Source organism: Lolium perenne, chromosome 2 (assembly GCF_019359855.2).
Source record: "Lolium perenne isolate Kyuss_39 chromosome 2, Kyuss_2.0, whole genome shotgun sequence".
NCBI classification, from domain to species: domain Eukaryota; kingdom Viridiplantae; phylum Streptophyta; class Magnoliopsida; order Poales; family Poaceae; genus Lolium; species Lolium perenne.
The window spans coordinates 209,044,410-209,062,187 of record NC_067245.2 but is presented as its reverse complement, the minus strand read 5'-3'; the positions used below and the strand labels follow the sequence as shown (position 1 = coordinate 209,062,187).

The 17,778-nt window shown below is 41.4% G+C and overlaps 1 protein-coding gene across 16 annotated transcripts; it reads right to left on the bottom strand.

The window, feature by feature from the left end:
- Nucleotides 1-4,626: 4,626 nt before the first annotated feature.
- LOC127334710 (uncharacterized) lies at nucleotides 4,627-17,544 on the bottom strand. 16 transcript variants are annotated; one of them, XR_007872381.2, is made up of 15 exons: nucleotides 17,158-17,544; nucleotides 16,898-17,056; nucleotides 16,505-16,625; nucleotides 16,116-16,419; nucleotides 13,233-13,294; nucleotides 13,036-13,097; nucleotides 12,910-12,952; nucleotides 10,045-10,395; nucleotides 9,386-9,470; nucleotides 8,093-8,316; nucleotides 7,929-7,984; nucleotides 7,500-7,548; nucleotides 7,072-7,153; nucleotides 6,172-6,244; nucleotides 4,627-5,924 (listed from the first exon to the last, which is right to left on the bottom strand). XR_007872381.2 is itself a non-coding variant. In XM_071826456.1 (14 exons), the coding sequence occupies exons 11-14, from the start codon at nucleotides 8,194-8,196 to the stop codon at nucleotides 5,776-5,778; spliced, it is 372 nt and encodes a 123-aa protein (XP_071682557.1). In that variant the 5' UTR covers nucleotides 8,197-8,316; nucleotides 8,756-8,795; nucleotides 9,386-9,470; nucleotides 10,045-10,395; nucleotides 12,910-12,952; nucleotides 13,036-13,097; nucleotides 13,233-13,294; nucleotides 16,116-16,419; nucleotides 16,505-16,625; nucleotides 16,898-17,056; nucleotides 17,158-17,544; the 3' UTR covers nucleotides 4,627-5,775. The 16 variants fall into 16 exon arrangements, 6 of the variants coding, with proteins under 6 accessions (XP_071682557.1, XP_071682553.1, XP_071682554.1 ...); XR_007872378.2 differs by having other exon boundaries at nucleotides 4,627-5,905; XR_011752319.1 differs by having other exon boundaries at nucleotides 4,627-5,905; nucleotides 8,113-8,316.
- Between the last annotated feature and the right edge of the window lie 234 nt (nucleotides 17,545-17,778).

Below are 17,778 nucleotides of genomic sequence, written 5' to 3'. Positions count from 1 at the left end.
GATAATGATAATGATAATGTTAAGAATGATACTCCTGATAAAGAAGAGGTTGAAGAAGAACCTGAAAAGCATGCTAAAAATAAAAAGTACACTAAAGAAGACTTTATTGCTGAGAAACATGGTAATGAAAGAGAACCTTGGGTGCAAAAGCAAATGCCTTTTCCTGCTAAGAAACTAAAATCAAAGGAAGAAGAACACTATAATAAATTTTGCGATTGGATGAAACCTTTATTCTTGCAAATCCCTTTGACTGATGCGATTAAATTGCCTCCTTATTCAAAGTATATGAAAGATATTGTTACTAACAAAAGGAAAATCCCCAATGAGGAAATTTCCACTATGCTTGTGCCTCCAAGCCAACGTCGAAACTCAGAGATAGAGATAGGAACGTAGAGTATTCGCTGGCGGGAGAGATGTAGCTGTGCGTGTGCATGCCGAGAAGAAATACAGAGAGAGAGGGGTTACGCTGGTGAGAGAAAAGGAGAGGTGCTGGACGCTGGTGAGAGAGAAGGGGATGGTGCTGCCATGATTCTTGATACTTCTACCGAGGCAAGTAGATCTCTTCATGATCTTTGACTCATGCAAGTAGCTCCGTTGCTACTTTTCATGATCTCGGGTTACTCGCAAGCGAAGATAAAGATCTACCGGAGGTCAGTTTGCTTTGATCTGACTGGAGAGATGAGTTCCGGAAAGCTCCGCTGGCGAATGGAACAGTGCATATTTTGCCTGCAGTTTGCTGGATCGGGTGGTATTCGGTCGCGCGCACCCATGTTTTTATTCCGACCGTTTGGTTCCGGAGGGAGCACCGCGAAGCTGTATTCCGTGTTGACATCTGGTGACTTTTTGGTCCATGGTGAAGTCAGAAGAAGAAATATCATGAAGGCCGGATTGGTGGACTGACTAAAGGAGGTTCGAGTCAACGTGATGCTGAGGGATCTGCTTGGCGTTCCGGGCTTGCAGCAGTGGTATGCATGTGGGGGCGGCAGCACAGGGGAAGTCCAGAGTCTTACCTCTCAGGGTGAAAACCCAAGGTCTGGCCTAACTGGCAATGTTCTTGTTGGAGGCATTGTTTTGAGAGTGGGGACTATCTTCAGGGAGAAATCCTAAGACCTTTGGTCGGGCGACGATGGCGTTGGTGCACTGTTTTCTTCTTGGAGGTGTCGCTTTTGCAGAGTCTGTACTTCAGGTGTTGTCACGGTGGTGGTTGTATTGCTGTTGCTAGGTCTAGAAGGCTGTAGCGGGACTTTTTTTTCTTAGTTTTCTTTTCTCTTTTTTGGCTGTGTGCATCCGTACTGCCATTAGGGTGGGGCGTTGTTGCAGAGGCTGGGTGTAATTGGTATCTTTTGATATTAATATATTCCTTTTATCGAAAAAAGCTCCGTTGCTACTTCTAGATTCTATCTTCTAAATTTTGAGAGAATTAAGAGAAATGTATGGGAAACAAGATTAATTTCGGTGGGTTCTATTGACATGGCTAGATGCCTTGTGAGACCAAACGACAAGTATGGAAAAGAGGCAAGTCTAGTTAATACGGGGAGGATTCCTATCACGCTTCCGGGATTGGTTTGCTATCAATCACGAGACCCTAAAATCCATAGCATCCTATATACTCGGGGATTTCTAGGATGTGGATCGTGGGAATCCTAAGAGCCCCTCTGCAAACCAAGTAGCTTTCCACTCACTTCTTAATTTGATTGTTCCATCCAATGGTACGGAGTGCGGCTGGAACACATGGGCGGAGCTCCTTGGCTGTACTGGTGTGCTATACATAATCCTGAAAGTTTGACTGTTTATCTTTGTACACCCATTATTTGAAACCTGGCTCCGGCAATGGGCTGAATTGGTATCTCCGTGATTTTTTAGAGCTTCGATTCCTTATGACAATGATTTTTTATCATTCACAAGTGAAGTGTTGCTTCTGGAAAAGAAAAAAAAGTTGTAGAGATCTATGGCTTAAAGCAGCATGTTCGGTGGATACATTGTTTCATGCTTTCCCTAAATACTGATAGGTAGATTGATGCTTTCCTTCTGCTTTCCCTAAAGAAATTAGCATTGTGGTGGCTCAAACGTGCATCACATGAAAACTAGCTGACGGTAGTAATGAATGGATGATAATGAATACCTGATTATTTTTACATAAACAATGATGAAAAATGCACATCTCAACCCGAGATCATAGCAAACAATATCAAAAATTCTGATTTTTTTTTTTTGACGAACATGAGGATGCGTTCTAACAGCAAGTAATATTGTGGTGAGAAATGACAACAGTTCATTATACAAATATTTCAGAATTTCTTGATTTTATTCGCTACTTTTTCTGAAACTTTTATTGGAGCAAGAGCATGAGTTCGGGAGCAGAAAAACCTTGTCCAAACAATGAATTATAGAGGTTAATAGGAAAAACTGTAGTTAATCAATTAGATATAAACAAGGGAGATCAGGATTTTCTTCAAAAAAAATAGGGTAGTTGGGCACGGAAAAAAAAACCTAGATCGTTATTAAACATATATTTTTGAGAAACCTTTGCTTTTTTGTCTCAGTGTTTTTGAAAAATAAATATATAAGTGCATATACGTTTTAGTAAATGTGACCAAGTTGTCTAGCATTCCTGAAAAACAATACGTAAACAAAGTAAACCACGGGCGCAAATGCTGGTAGAAAACCATGGGGGAAGTCTCTGGAGCCAAGTTGTCTAGCACTCCTGAAATTGGGTAAATAAATTTCACAAAATAAGGAACCTTACCTTGACTGGACGCACGAGATTGCGCCCCTCGCTATTACTCCCCCATGGTCGCTCCCATTGCCGGAGTCGCGAATGCATCACTGGTACCATCCTCGTCCGTGAAATCGAGGACTCCATCATCCCCGGACCTACCAGACACCACAAAGTCCTCACCTCCCTGCTTCATTGGCTGCAGCGAGTTGTGCGGTTGAGCGGCGGCGCAGCGAAGGAGACCGTCACAACAAGGGGCGGGTGATGCGACAAGCTAGCGGGCGAGCAGGGGGGATGGAAGATACTGGAAAAGAGCTGAAGCAGCTACTGGAAAAGAAAACAACTTGATTGATCCTAGTTTGGAGCAGGCTAAGGAAATAAATCTAATTCATGCATCAAAAGAATCCGTGGAGAACTAACCTTACGATAGCAATCCAAATGTTGATGGTGTTGCTGGACTGCAGCTTTGACAATAAGAACAAGATCCGCCATTGCAGATCATTCATACACGCCTTGATCTCCTCTCATCTCGTCGAGAAGAACGGAGTGGCTGCTCTCCTCGCCTCGCCTCGCCGACGCCAAAGTCCAAAGTCACAAGTCACGCGATAGCCGACGCGGCAGCGTGACCATGGTCTAATACTTATAGAGGAGTGATAGATCTAAGGTTGCTGAAGAGGTTTGAAATTTCGAGGGAATTAAGAGAGGTGTGGCGGGAAACAAGACTAATTTCGGTGGGTTCTCGTCAAGAGCGATGGACCGCTGGGATGCCTTTTCTCACGGATTATTGACATGGCTAGATGCCTTGTGAGACCAAACGGCAAGCATGGAAAAGAGGCAAATCTAGTTAATACGGGAGGATTCCTATCACGCTTCCAGGATTAATTTGTCATTAACAACTCCAAGAAACCGCACGGTTAATATCACTCCCGGAATTCTAGGATGTGGATCATGGGAATCCTAAGAGACCCCTGCGAACCAAGTAGTCTCCACTCACTTCTTAATTTGGTTGTTCCATCCAATGGTATGGCGTGCGGCTGGAGCACATGGGCTGAGGCCACGGAGGCATATGGGTACTTGGTTGTACCGGTTTCTAGGTTACATGCCATACATATTTCTGAAAGTGTGAAAGTTCGGCAGAAACCTGTGGCTCCGCCAATGGGCTGAATTGGTATCCATGATTTTTTACAGCTTTGATTCCTTTTGACAATGAATTTGTATCATTTCACAAGTGAAGTGCTGCTTCTGGGAAAAAAAGTGGTAGAGAACTATGGCTTAAAGCAGCATGTTCGGTGGATATATTGTTTCATGCTTTTCCTAAATACTGATAGGTAGGTTGATGCTTTCCTTCTGCTTTCACTAAAGAAATTAGCATTGTGGTGGCTCAAACGTGCATCACATGAAACTAGCTGACGGTAGTAATGAATGAATGATAATGAATACTAGCTGATTATTTTTACATAAACAATGACGAAAAATGAACATCTGAACCCGAGCTCATATTGCCCTTGCCCAAATAAAGAATTTGCAAAAAATAGCAAACAAAATCGAAAATTCTTAAAAAAAAAATACGACGAACATGAGGATGTGTTCTAACTGCTTATTGTGCTGAGAAATGACAATAATTCATTGTACAAATATTTCAGATTTTTTTTATTTTATTCGCTATTTTTTCTGAATTTTTATTGGAGCAGGAGCATAAGTTAGGGAGCAGAATAACCTTGTCAAAACAATAAATGATAGAGGTTAATGAGCAAAAATTGTTGTTTATCAACTAGATATAAACGAGGAAGATCAGCAGGATTTTCTTCAAAAAATTAGGGTAACTAATTAATCAGCTAGAGGTTGTTCAGCTTGACCTTTGATGTTTTTCAGACATCCAGAACACACAGGTAATATATATCGGAAAAGACTAGAGTGCACACATCACAACTCATTTGACATTCAGTCCTACAATCAACCTCCCCAAAGGAATAATCAAACAAAAATAGTGCAATACCAAACAACAAACATCAATGAAAGTTGGGACGGTTACGTACAACACATACATGCCAGGTTACAAGATGCTCTCAAATCTCAAAGCTCGGTTGCAACCATAAATAATGCAGAGATAAATAAGGAGCTAGAAAGAAAGCTGCATCTGCTTAGAGATTGTTCAACGACCAAGCCGTATATATGAAGATGTCCATTGTCCCACGAGTCTTCCAGCTGCCGCTGCCCATTGTCCCACGAGTCTTCCAGCTGCTGATGCCCATTGTCCCACGAGTCTTCCAGCTGCCATCCGAGTAAGATGCACCAAGCTGCAGCAGCTACAGGTCACAGCTGCTACCCTGGCTGCCATCTAGTCCTCGTCATCATCCTTGCACAAAAACAAGCCATCTTGGTCACTTCTAGAGAACATCTAGCAAGAATAGATAGATTTCAAGGAGGGTTTTGACTAAACAACCCACACGACACAACCAGAGCATTACTCACTGGTTTTCTGTCCATTACAAAAAGGAAAAACAACAATAGCAAAAATGATTTCTTTCAGACAAGCCATGTGTCACTCCATGTGCTACTACTAGGTATAGGATGATGGAGTAGAACATATTAGTCAGTTATTAATGAGAGACGAAACCACATTCAGATTAGCCATTTTTTCACTTTTATTTACCAGACTCGACTGGTATAAAGTGGATACAGAGCCTAATAGCATGATGATTTAGGACATGGTGTTTTGGCTCTTAGGTTAATATGCAGCCAGTATGTACAAGGTTCTATGTAGCAGGCTGGCACTCTGGAATGTAGATGAAGATAGCTTCATATCTCAACTAAAAGACAAGCAGACCATCTCAAACTTTGGAATTTCACTGAGCCTATCATTGGGATATTATAATGGAAAATGAGAAGTTTCCAAGGCACAATAATGCAAAATGCTGTAAATGCTATACCTGAATTCACAACTCACCTTATTATAAAAAAACTATAATCTAGACCACCAGGCATGATGAGCTCAACCGAAATAGTGCTGGTTGCTCGCTATGTATCTCACCATAACTGGTATTAGTGAAAAGAAGCATTCATTGCACTCCCACACGATTGATCCCAGACAACACAATAGGCAACCAGAAAAGTACCAAAACCCACAGGCTACTTGCTGGCTGGATCCAGCGACCAGAGCCAGCTCTGCTGGCCGGCTCCATTTCTCCGCTGAAATACAAAAACACAACTAAAGTAGGATTACTAAATCTAGAAAACAATTTTCAATTCAGGAGGCAATCAAGGAGCAAATAGGCAACATATTCCTTCAAAGTTTACTAGATGCACTATGAAGAGTAAAATCAAGTATCTAGCCGATTGTACCAGTCTGTCAGGCTCACTTATGTGTGCCAGACCTATGTATTCTCACATTCAGACAGCATCTTAAGTTATTTATTTGCTGCTCACATTCAGAGACATGAAACCAGAACATGTACCTGGTATTTTCTTCATAAAATGTAGAGATGGCACACAAGAAATGCCCAGAGTCGATGTATCATTCCATACTACCTGGCATATTTTTTTAAGGGAACATAGATGTAACTATTTGCAAATTTAGTTTAACACAGAGAACTAGTTCTTGCCCGTACACCATTATGTCTACAAGAAGTATAAAAAACTTCCCCAAGTTGCATAATCACATCTAACACTTGTCATCCGTAAACAAACTAATAGTTCAAATAGGACAGTATCAAATTCAAAGCATGCACACGACATCAAGCAAATAAGCACTGGCAGAAGACACCTAAGCATGTACTTTTGCAATACTGCATACACAATTTGAATCAACTCTGGTTTCATTGTCAACTGGAAAAAAGTTTAAGGACTTCACACCTAATTTGGATAACATGACGCTCATTATTCGGATAAACTATAGGGAGCAGGAACACAAAGTAATAACACAGTGAACAAGCAATTAGAAAGAAGTATCTTTCTAACACATCCAGCCCACTAAGCCCAAGGATCCTCATGACAAAGAGTGTTTCTCTACACCAATCCCCATCCACAATAAAGACGACACTCTTCACCTGAGAGTTCATCTACTTCTCATGACATTAACTGGGACATCATCTTCTTTATGATAGGACCCACCTTCGGGTTGGCTTAGTCCTAGGCCAAGTTGGCAGGGTAGCTCAGCACGGTAGGCAATTTGAAGCAAACTAAAAATCAGCTCCCCGTAAAGAAAGTATATGTCAAGTAGAAAAATGTACACTACACCTCGCCAATTTATTCATTCTACTTGACCAATTTTACTCCATCTATCCAGGAACTCCACTCACCCACAACAACATGTCATGTTAATCTGCATGGAAGGAAATATGTTGTTCCTTGTCTACCTGTAAGCGGGACCAAATGCTCCCAAGTCCTCAATACATGTGTAGTTGCTGCTCTGGCCATCCAGTCGATGTGTATGTATATCTGACACATCAGAGGCATACCATAATTCTTTCCGAGTAAGAAATAAGTTGAAAAATCATTCAAAATTCTATACTGAGAACATCACATATTACATTTCATTCATATTCATGAACAGCCAACACAAAGAATCAATCATGCCAACTAAATAGAAACTCGCCCCTACTCCAATTGGCTTATGCCCCAAGAACAAAAATATATATCAGTGAAGGTAACTTGCAACTGCACCCTTGTCCACTTGGCCAAAGTCCAGGCATGTACCTCAACAGCAGATAAGGAAACAATTTGATAAATTTCACAACACAAATATTAAAGGTAGACACGAAGTCATCCATTATGAGACCTATACCTTTCCAAGTGGTTCACAACGTGCATCAGACTATCAGTATCCAGTGCACCTGATAGAAGCAACACAATCATTCTAGTTACAGTGTGCCCAATTTACTGAAAATAATTTCTTCTATTAGCAACACCTATAGATTATTGTGCTGCACTAGTGGTTTGAGATGTATGATGCAACACAATCATTCTAGTTCATATGTTCACAACATTCAACTAAACTAATCCACACCTTCCTTGACTCGGCTCAAATTTGCACTTATATACCCCTTATGACCACTCTACTCTACATCTAGACTTTGCAAAGAGATCACACTACTCTTATGCACATCCATTCAGCACTTCTTGTCCAGCACCAAGACTTGACCAAAAAGGCTAACTATAGCAAGGAAGACTAGTATAAAGTAAACAAGGGAACTTTTTCGGTGGAAAACTGTACCATCCTGAAGAGCCGTCATAACCTCTTTGTCAAAAGGGCCGCCATGAGGTAAGGTCCTGTTCAACAAAGAAAGATGTCAGTTAGTTGTATAAACTATGTTTCTCCACTATGAAGAGTGTGTTATAGGGAACACACAACAAAGGAAGATAGGCAGTGCCAATTACATTGAGGATGTCATCCATACCGGCCCTCTTTCCTCAAGGGAAGCCTTTGAAAGATATACCTCCAGATGAGAGACTTGATTGCTCCTTCTTCTTGGACTTCTCATAAGCGCCGCCGAGGACAGCACTTGTGCTACTGGACAACACAGCTGCGGGACAGCACTTGATCATGGAAAGCTTCTCATCCAGCTCATGTCCAAACGTTTGGGCATCCTCGTCACCATCATCTGCACCAGAAAATCTTTCAACTCGATCAGATGGTTATTAAAGAAGAGATGCAAGTTAAAAATAAAATCACAAATGTGCAAAGGAAACCAGTTCACTATTGCCCAACGCATACACAGGAGCATGATTCCTATGCAGGGACATACCACATAAATCAATACTTAAGCAGAGAATGATACTACAATAAGGAATATCTAAATTTCACCGGCACGATATTTATATATACACACAACGGTGTTAGCAACACTCAGATCATGCCAAGAGCTAGCAATAGAATCAATCAGTCCATAATCCTAAACATCCACCAAAGAATGACCAAATCCATATTCGATGTCGTCTCACAAGGATATAAGTAGCTAAAAAACCAGACATGGCAAGCAGTGATACGAATGAAATTTCCATGATACAGGCTGACTTCTCAAATGTTGGTATTGTACACACCATGCATCAGTAGAGCTTGCAGACTTCTTCAATACCTCCCCTGAGATTTTCGAGATGAACAGGTCGTATGGTGAATACCACTTGAGATTCCAGCAACTATTATAGTTTGTACTTAGTTGGAAAGATAAAACATATGCCGAACAATACAAATACGAATTAATGAAAATTATTCATGTCAGAATAATCTTCATAGGTATTTGAGTTTCATCTATTATGGTAGTAAACAAGTCTGAGAGCATTTTTTTTGCATCTCGGTCTGAGTCCATCTCTACTCAATGTGTGTAGTCATCTACAATACATGAAAAGGCACCGATAAGAAAAATAAACGTGTGAGAGGGAGATGGCCCACATAATTCTGGGCATCGCAAGAGAATGGCCAATAATAACAGAGCTCAAACTTCTAACCTCAACTATCCAAAAGTAATAATTCTAGGAGTTGATGCTTTTACATGCAATGACGGAAGTTTATCCATACCGGCTACTTATTTTATTTGTCCGAGGAGAGGAAGCGCACATGTATATGAAACCATGCATGTATGTATGATGCCAAAACCATGCAACTGATTTTGGACAAGAAGCTTTGGATGAAACCATGTTATGATGCTAAATTGCAGATGATGATCAACTGACCTCGCTCCGGAACGCCTGCTGCACTGCCCGGATTGACCTTCTCGCATACAAGTCTACCAGTGAGGAGGCCGTGGAACACAATAAGCTGCATTGGCGGTAATTAAAAGGTTTGTGTTAGGCTCAATCAGACCAGAATTTCAACAAAACCTAGGTTATTTACCATTAAAAGGATGTTCATACTCATATGCAACCTCAACAGAACTGTAGTCAAAACAAGATTCCAATATTTCCAAAACGTGGTCTCAATGATTCCAAGACATGAAAAAGTAGCCTCCAATATTTCACAAACAAACATTGCTAGCTCATTGTATTACAACATTGCAAGATAGATCTAGAGAACGACATCAAATCAGGACAAAATACACAACTTTATATGATTAAATTAAAATTCGACAGGGGCCTGTAATATCAACTGAAAACAAATCATGTCGGAACCCAAAAATCATATAGATCTATGCAGATGATACTACACAGTAATTCGAAATATGTAGAATAATATACCAAATCGTTGCCAATACAAAATATTAATCAAACAACGTCACCACTGAGCCCTAAATAAGTAGATAATCGACTCTTCGGCCGGATCACACAAGCAACCGTTGTATGATCGAGGTACACATAGCATGTAGAGGAGAAATAAGAGGAACATGATGACTCACCTAGAGCATGGAGTCCTAGAAGAAAGCGGACGCTGCCATGGCTGCAACACAGTGAACTCGCCTCCATCACATGGCAGCAAGGGAAGTTGAAGTAGTCGAAACCATGGCTACCTCCTGGCCATCTCCATCTTTAATACTCCACTACCGCTACTGCATCAGGGCCACATCCATTTCTCCCCTTCATGTGTGCCATGTCAATCCGCTCCTCTTTGTACTGCTCTAGCGACTACCACTGGTTGAAGAAGCTCGGCTCGTACAGTGCCACGGCAGGGCTTGCGTACTCAGCGCTCCACAATGACAGCACCATGGTGGCGCTTGATCTGTTCTTCTTACTTGGACAGAGGATAAATGCTGAAAAAATATAATGGTTATAAGAAAAAAGAGAATACATAGTTTTGCTTACCACAACAGGATAAGTAAATAAACAATAATAACGATAAACAGTAATGGAACGAATGCGAGAAGAATATGTTCTAATCAGCTAACAGAGAAGTGCACAAACAACTACAACATTTCATGACAAAAGTACACATGAGCCATTCTCATCCAACTTGTAGTTTGCCTTGGCAAAACACAACATTTGCCAACCTCAGTAGGTACTTAACAGACCCAAATACTTCATTTCTGGCCCAAATTAACAAGCTAGGTCTATTTCTTTATAATATATGTCCGACAGCAAGTAAAACAGTTGGATGGTGTGTTCAAAAGATGATTTAATGTTGAATTCATCAATCTATTGGTAATTATTTCTGTGAATCATGTTTAACAACATAGATAGTAATCAATTTCCTCATGTTTTTTCACTTACATTTATCACATCAAGAACAACAGCCAGAATAAAAATCACCATTACCCTACATCAGGGGCGGAGCCAGGCCCAGGGCAACAAGGGCCATGGCCCGGGGCGCCAGAAAATTTTCTTCTTCCTATTCCTAAAAAAACATTTGGCCTGAGGTGCGGATCAGGTCAAGCCCAACTCGGTTTGGCCTTCGAACTCTCGCTCGCTGGTGTGACCCGTCGCCCTCGCTCGCTTCGTCGCTGCGCAAGAGCGCGCCGCCACGTTCCAGGTCGCCTTGCTGCCGGAGCCCGCCCCTGCCTGCATACCTGCGGCCGCGGCGCCGCTTGCCCTCGTCGGCTCCTCTGCGCCCACTACCATCGGCCGGCGACAGATTTCTGCGGCACTGCCTTGTCCTCCTCTGCTCTTAATTCCTATCTTCATTCCAACTGCAGAACTGCAGATTGCTTCCGGCTCGGCTGCTGCTCCTCTCAACTAGGTAATTTCCTGTGGGGTTTCTTGTTTTAGGAACAGATGATGAATGACCCCTGATTGAGTGATATGGTGCTATGTTTTAACAATTGTTTGCAATTGACTTCACATTTAGGAACAGAACATGAAATATATGATTTGCGAAAAATTATTTCTAGATTTTATGCTCCTCTCAACTAGGTAATTTCCTTCGAACTCATTGAGCGTTAACAATGGATTTGAAAATATATGTTCATCTTTGCTATTGTATCAATTTTGAGTTATTGCAAGTGTTTTTTTAGAATTTTTTCGTGCGCTTAGTTTTTGCCCCGGGGCTTGCTCCAATCCTAGCTCCGCCACTGCCCTACATAATGCAGCATCGGCTGATATAAAGTGAATAGAGAGCCTGATAGCATGATCAAAACTTTAACATATACTACAGTAATGTTTTATGAAGCAGCCTGGCAGTCTGAATGAAGCTGATAAACTAAAGACAGATTCATATTTGAACTAAAAGGATGTATATCATCAGACTTCTCAAAGTTTGGAATTTCATTTAGCATAATAGTAGTATATAATGCAAAAGCTTCTTCTGTTATGTTCCTCTTCGGAGGCATGTGACAACAAACCTTCTACATATTCAAATAAATAAATGAGACGCAAAAGCTTTATGCGTTTTCTCGAAAAAAAAACTATAAACTTGCCAAGGCAAGTTCTATTTATCTAGAATTTAGGGGTGAGAATCGAAACTAGTATCTATGAGTATTCTAAAAGCTAAACTTGTATTCAGAACTGACCCTATTCTAGTAATACCAGAACTGCTAGTGCAAAGCAGCACTTGTTTCACAGCAAGGACCACCTAAAATGGCACTGGAAACAAGCTGAATCACACAGCAATCAAAGTTTCTATTCTTGGCTTTTAAAGGGTGGAAGACAGACTAACAAATGGCCTTGTAAACTGTCAAGTGTTTGATATTTGCACTCTGCAGCTTCACACGGATGATTTCCCAGTGGAAAAAAAAATGATAAGGAATACATAACTGAAAGTCAATGCAAGATACTTATATAAACTGAAAGAAGATAAATAATAATGCTACCGAGGCATTTCCACTTTCAGCTACTACGTACTAGCACCGATACAACGGTTACATGACAGTGACAATTATTATCAGACTACCACTAATTTGTTTACTTTGTAGCAGTACTAATGATTTCGTTGAATGACCCTAAGAACTATCAGTAGGTAGATAAGACTGCCGGATTCCTCTATCAAGACCCTAGTTTGCATTAAAAAAATTGGAACCTGTGACTATTTAACCTGTGCCCGAAACATGCGTTCTAGTAAAATAAGCACTATGGTATCCTGAAAATTAACCAATAATTATTATAAAATAAAATGTGGTAAATCACATATAAAAAGCTCCTGTTGAGACTTGAGACCGGGAAGTCTAGAAAACTTTTGCTCCCAGCTAGGGCAGACAAATTATTAACCAAGTAGTTCACAAAACCTCCACTTCCTAATTGAGAATGAATTCTCTACTAGCATAGACCATAGAAAAACATGTGGTTACTAGAAATAAGCCCAATACTAGGAGAGAAGGGAACAATCAGAAGCTCACCTACAACATTAAGACCAAGAAGAGGCCACCGCTGCCACATTCTCTACTAGCATAGACCATAGAAAAACATGTGGTTACTAGAAATAAGCCCAATACTAGGAGAGAAGGGAACAATCAGAAGCTCACCTACAACATTAAGACCAAGAAGAGGCCACCGCTGCCACTGGCAAAGATTTATCCCCGTATGTCTGCAGACCCAACAAACAGTAAAGTCAGATAAAGAAAAAACAATGAAATGGTTAACCAGACATAGCAATACCAATGGCACACAGAGAATCTTGGGTGTAGTGATAATACAAATAAGGGAACAATCAGAAGCTCACCTACAACATTAAGACCAAGAAGAGGCCACCGCTGCCACTGGCAAAGATTTATCCCCGTATATCTGCAGACCCAACAAACAGTAAAGTCAGATAAAAAAAAGACAATGAAATGGTTAACCAGACATAGCAATACCAATGGCACACAGAATCTTGGGTGTAGTGATAATACAAAGAACAATATCAGATATATCGAATTGTTTAGTTACTATCTGAGAATTAAGAAACTGATGAAACAGAGAACAAACATATAAACTTAATAAATGACCGAATACATATCCCATTTCATGGCATGATTGTTGTGTTAATGACAGTAAAGGTAAATAATTACAAAAAACTTAGCAAAAAGTGCATTGCTAATTCCCAAATTAAAATTGCCAGACATGAGGTGAGTGAGGTGAATAACAGCATGCATTTGGACACTGATACTAGCAAAAACAGAGCAAGTACTATTGGATGTAGACAAGTGATCAAAGCCATCCGACAGAGCAACCACCACCAATTTAACTCGTATTAAGTTGTACTATCAAAAAATGATAACCATTCAACAAACTTAAGCCTGAGAGGACTAAGTCGCTAAACACAATTATTAATTATTTCCAAGACAAGATTGCTTGCCAGTGTAGATTCATTCATAACCCAGCAAAACACTAGAAAGTAGAAACAACCATGCATGGAATATGCAGTAGCATTAGAATTCACATTGATGCAATTCGCAGAAGCATTTTTCAAATTACATAAGATCAGCTATTCAATACTGATAGACATGAAAATAATTATAGTAGTACCAATGCACATTTCTGAACAAGAAATTTGCCTACAATATTCATTTCGAAGCCTGCCAGATACGATACATAATAGAAGCATCTTTTCAGTAAATACGACATAAAGGAATTGGATAGAAGCCTGGCAGCAATCGATATATCTTTGCAACTGGGTAACCAAAGAAAAAGAAAATTGGGGTCAAGCTCCTGAATGGCGGTGCCCAGTTGCAAAGGAATATCATCCAAATGGATAGAAATATGGTTGTAATTTAGCAAACGTCAGAGGTGAAAAAGGGAAATCTTCTGAAGCGCTAAGAATACCAGGTTAATTTTTGTGATGGGTTTAAGGAGGCTGAACAATAAACAGATAACATTGTGACGAAACTTGTGAGGATGTAACATACAATACTGACAAAAAAAAACATGTGTGATTGATGTCCAGATGTTACACAAACTACACATGTATCATTTCTTGGACAGAACCAACACGCCATGAATCTAGCTTATTTTGCACATCACGTCAAATCGTAGAACAAACCCGAAAAATTACACCTCTGGTTCTACACTTCAAGCTAATGGAAACCAAACAAATTATTCAGGCCCAAACCAAGGAAAAATCGGATGCTAAACAAGAAAAGGGAATAAGATCTATTTAGCACCAGAATTTTTCTGTTTTACACTTTACATGATCCCAGCAACATGTATATACAAATTCCGACGAACATCTGTGTTCGGATCACAATGGAACAGTATTACGAACAAAGCCCCCCCGTTTGTACCCCGATTTGGTGGCTAACAATGCAAACAAGATAGATAATCTAATTTGCATTTGTCCCAAAGATATCTGATCCATACTCAGTTACTTGCATATGCATGTATAACAAGAACTAATCTGCAGAATTCAGACATCGGTTTTTTCTTCTTCTGGTTCACCTCTTGGCCTAGTATAAGATTATGTTTGGTAGTCCATGTTCTCCTATACATAGTTGGAAATATCAGCCAACACCGAGAGAAGATACACATTCTAGGGGGAAAACAACTATCCAAAAGAGATAGAACCGTGAGTAAAAATGTAAATACATCAACTACTAGTTCAGTTTATTGAAATTACTTGAGCACAACCAATGATATGTAAGAACTAATATACATAGAGGACAGCAATCACTATATACACATGCAGCAATAAGTACTAAGTACACCGGTCAGAGTACTCAACAACAACAACGTAGAAACAAGAAAAAATAAACATGCCATAACCATGAGTGCTAGTGACCTTGTGATAAAAGTGTTAACAAGGTTTACAAGCTTGAGCTTGTTGTCATGCAGCAGCTCCCGGGAGACCTTCTCCAACAAATAACAAGTAGTACATAAGAGAAAATTCCTATCTTGCAGATATAAAATGGAGACTCGCTTCCGATATACAACTGCTAGCTAGGTTGAACCATACTGGTCCTTGAATCAACAACAGGATTACAATTGATAAACTTAGCTTCAACAAAAGCAGTTAAATGCAATTAGTACCTGAAAACTCATCAACTTGAGGTTATGCTGTAGAGAACCAAATTAGAAGAATATTAGGGCCTCAACCAGTTCCATGTTTAATAAATACTCAGGTTTTAATCCGATCGTTCATAAAAGGTCATTTTGATTTGTGTGCTTATATGAACATTGGGTGGATGTACAAGTAGAACGAGCTAATTAAATCAGACCATACCGCATTTAGTCTGAAATGTAGCATATGTTATACACATGCATGGCCATTTACCAAACATATGTAGTTGTACTTAAGCACCACAAACTCAGGTTACAGCTAGGTCTCGACACCCTTGAATGCTGCTATGTTAAACACAGCACGGACAACGGCGGATATGATACATACATGGAGTCAGTCAGGTTTCAGCTCTCCTCATCGATGACATGATAGATGCATGCAAAGATGAGAAGCAAAGTTACCAAATCAATTTCATCGTCTCATGATCTTATTAGGTGGTACAACCGTACAACTAAAGACCAAATTAATCTGACCCAAATTTAGCACAACACAAAGATCACATACAACAACATCATCCTAGCATCAACGACCCAACAAAAGTAGTCAACAAGAAAAATGGGTGGTGGCTACCTTCTTGTACTGTGGTGGTCTTGCTCTCGGTGGAGCATAACCGGAATTGAGGGGGTTGCTGCAACGTGCTGGTGGAGGGCCTGGAAGGCGACTCTTGGTCCGCGTCAGCGACCCGTGTTGTCGGCAGCAAGTCCTTGCAGGCCTCGAGCCCTAGAGCGAGAAGCCGATGGGAGACGGTGGCTTTGCAGCTGGGCGTTCATGGACTGAAGCGCCTAGGTGGACGCCTACTTGCTTCCATTTCCGTGTCACCGTAGGTTAGGGCTGGCAGCAGGCTGAAGATCAAGATTACCACATCGATCCCCATCTGAAGAAACAAAAAACAGAAAATCTTGAATCAGCGAAGCCAGAGGTAGGCAGCGGTGGGGAACAGATAGAGAAAGAAACCAGACCTAGAGTTTATTCTGAATCGGGAGAAGTGCTCGCGCTTGGCCGGGCAGGATCGAAACAACAACGTCGAGGCCGGAAGTGCCTGCTTGTTCAAGAAGCCTCGCCCTTGCCCGTGACAGAGCTCTACAAAAATCACAGAGATTTCAGGCGACTAAACAAAGAACTCCCTTGCAGATTATACTGAAAATAAAAGAGCACACAATGAGCTTTCTGTTTGTACGTGCAAGCCAAACCTAAAATTAAACTTCTAACTCACTTACTTCTCGGCTAAACAAGTAGATAGGGACGGCAAATCCAAATATATCTGTAATCAATCCTAATGAACTACATATTTTGGCTGGGTGACGGGACTGTTTGAAGTGGGGAATACAACATATATTCTCGAAAGAAATTACCTTTCACGGGGCTGGACGACGAGGTCGAGACTGGACTGGATGGCCTACTCGTCTTGTGCGCCCACTCCCGGCTCCCCACTCCGGACGGCGACGTCAGCAGCTCCTCATGACCAACCTGTTTTCAACCATCCTCCCTGTGGCCGTCCTCCTCTACCTTGTCTGAATCAAAGCGCAAGTGGGTGTTCCCGGGCGTGAGCAGAACGGCAATTGAAGACGAAGACGAAGACGCATAGGATTAAGTAGGAGGAAACCAGACTGACCGATGAGAAGTCGATGTGTCCGGTGGCCTGGGACGGCTAGGAGGGGCGGCGCTTGATTCCGCGGACGAGAAGAAGACGGCCGCAGACGGTTAGTCGTCCGACGAGGCCCAGCCGGTGCCGTTCCGGCAGAGCCGCGTCGTCCTCGATGCGTTGCGTTGCTTGAAGAGGAGCAGCTGGGGTTTCGGGGGACCGCGGATGGTGGCGTGGGGAAGCGGCGTTGGGGAGGGCCGGCATAGGGGGATGGGGCGGCGAGGCTGCAGCGGCCGGGCGAGCGCGGGCTATGGAGGAAGAATGGGGATACATGGGAGCTAGGAGGCGGTCGAATGGGGATATCTTCCTCGATTGCTAGACTTCCTCGCCTTAATTAATGGTGATGATGATGGAATCGAAGCGTTGGTTGTGTTGCAGCGAATGTTCAGCCTAAGTGCATGGTTCAGTAAGTACTCACTAGTCACTACGTACTTGTTCATGTAGTACTCCTAACGCATTGCCGGGTAATCCATGCAATGTCCATTATCTCAGGATGCACTGGCACATAGTGCTCCCTTCCTTTTAGTATCGCAAATTTATCTAGGTTTAGACGTATCTACAATTCTACATATATTTTACTGTACACATTTA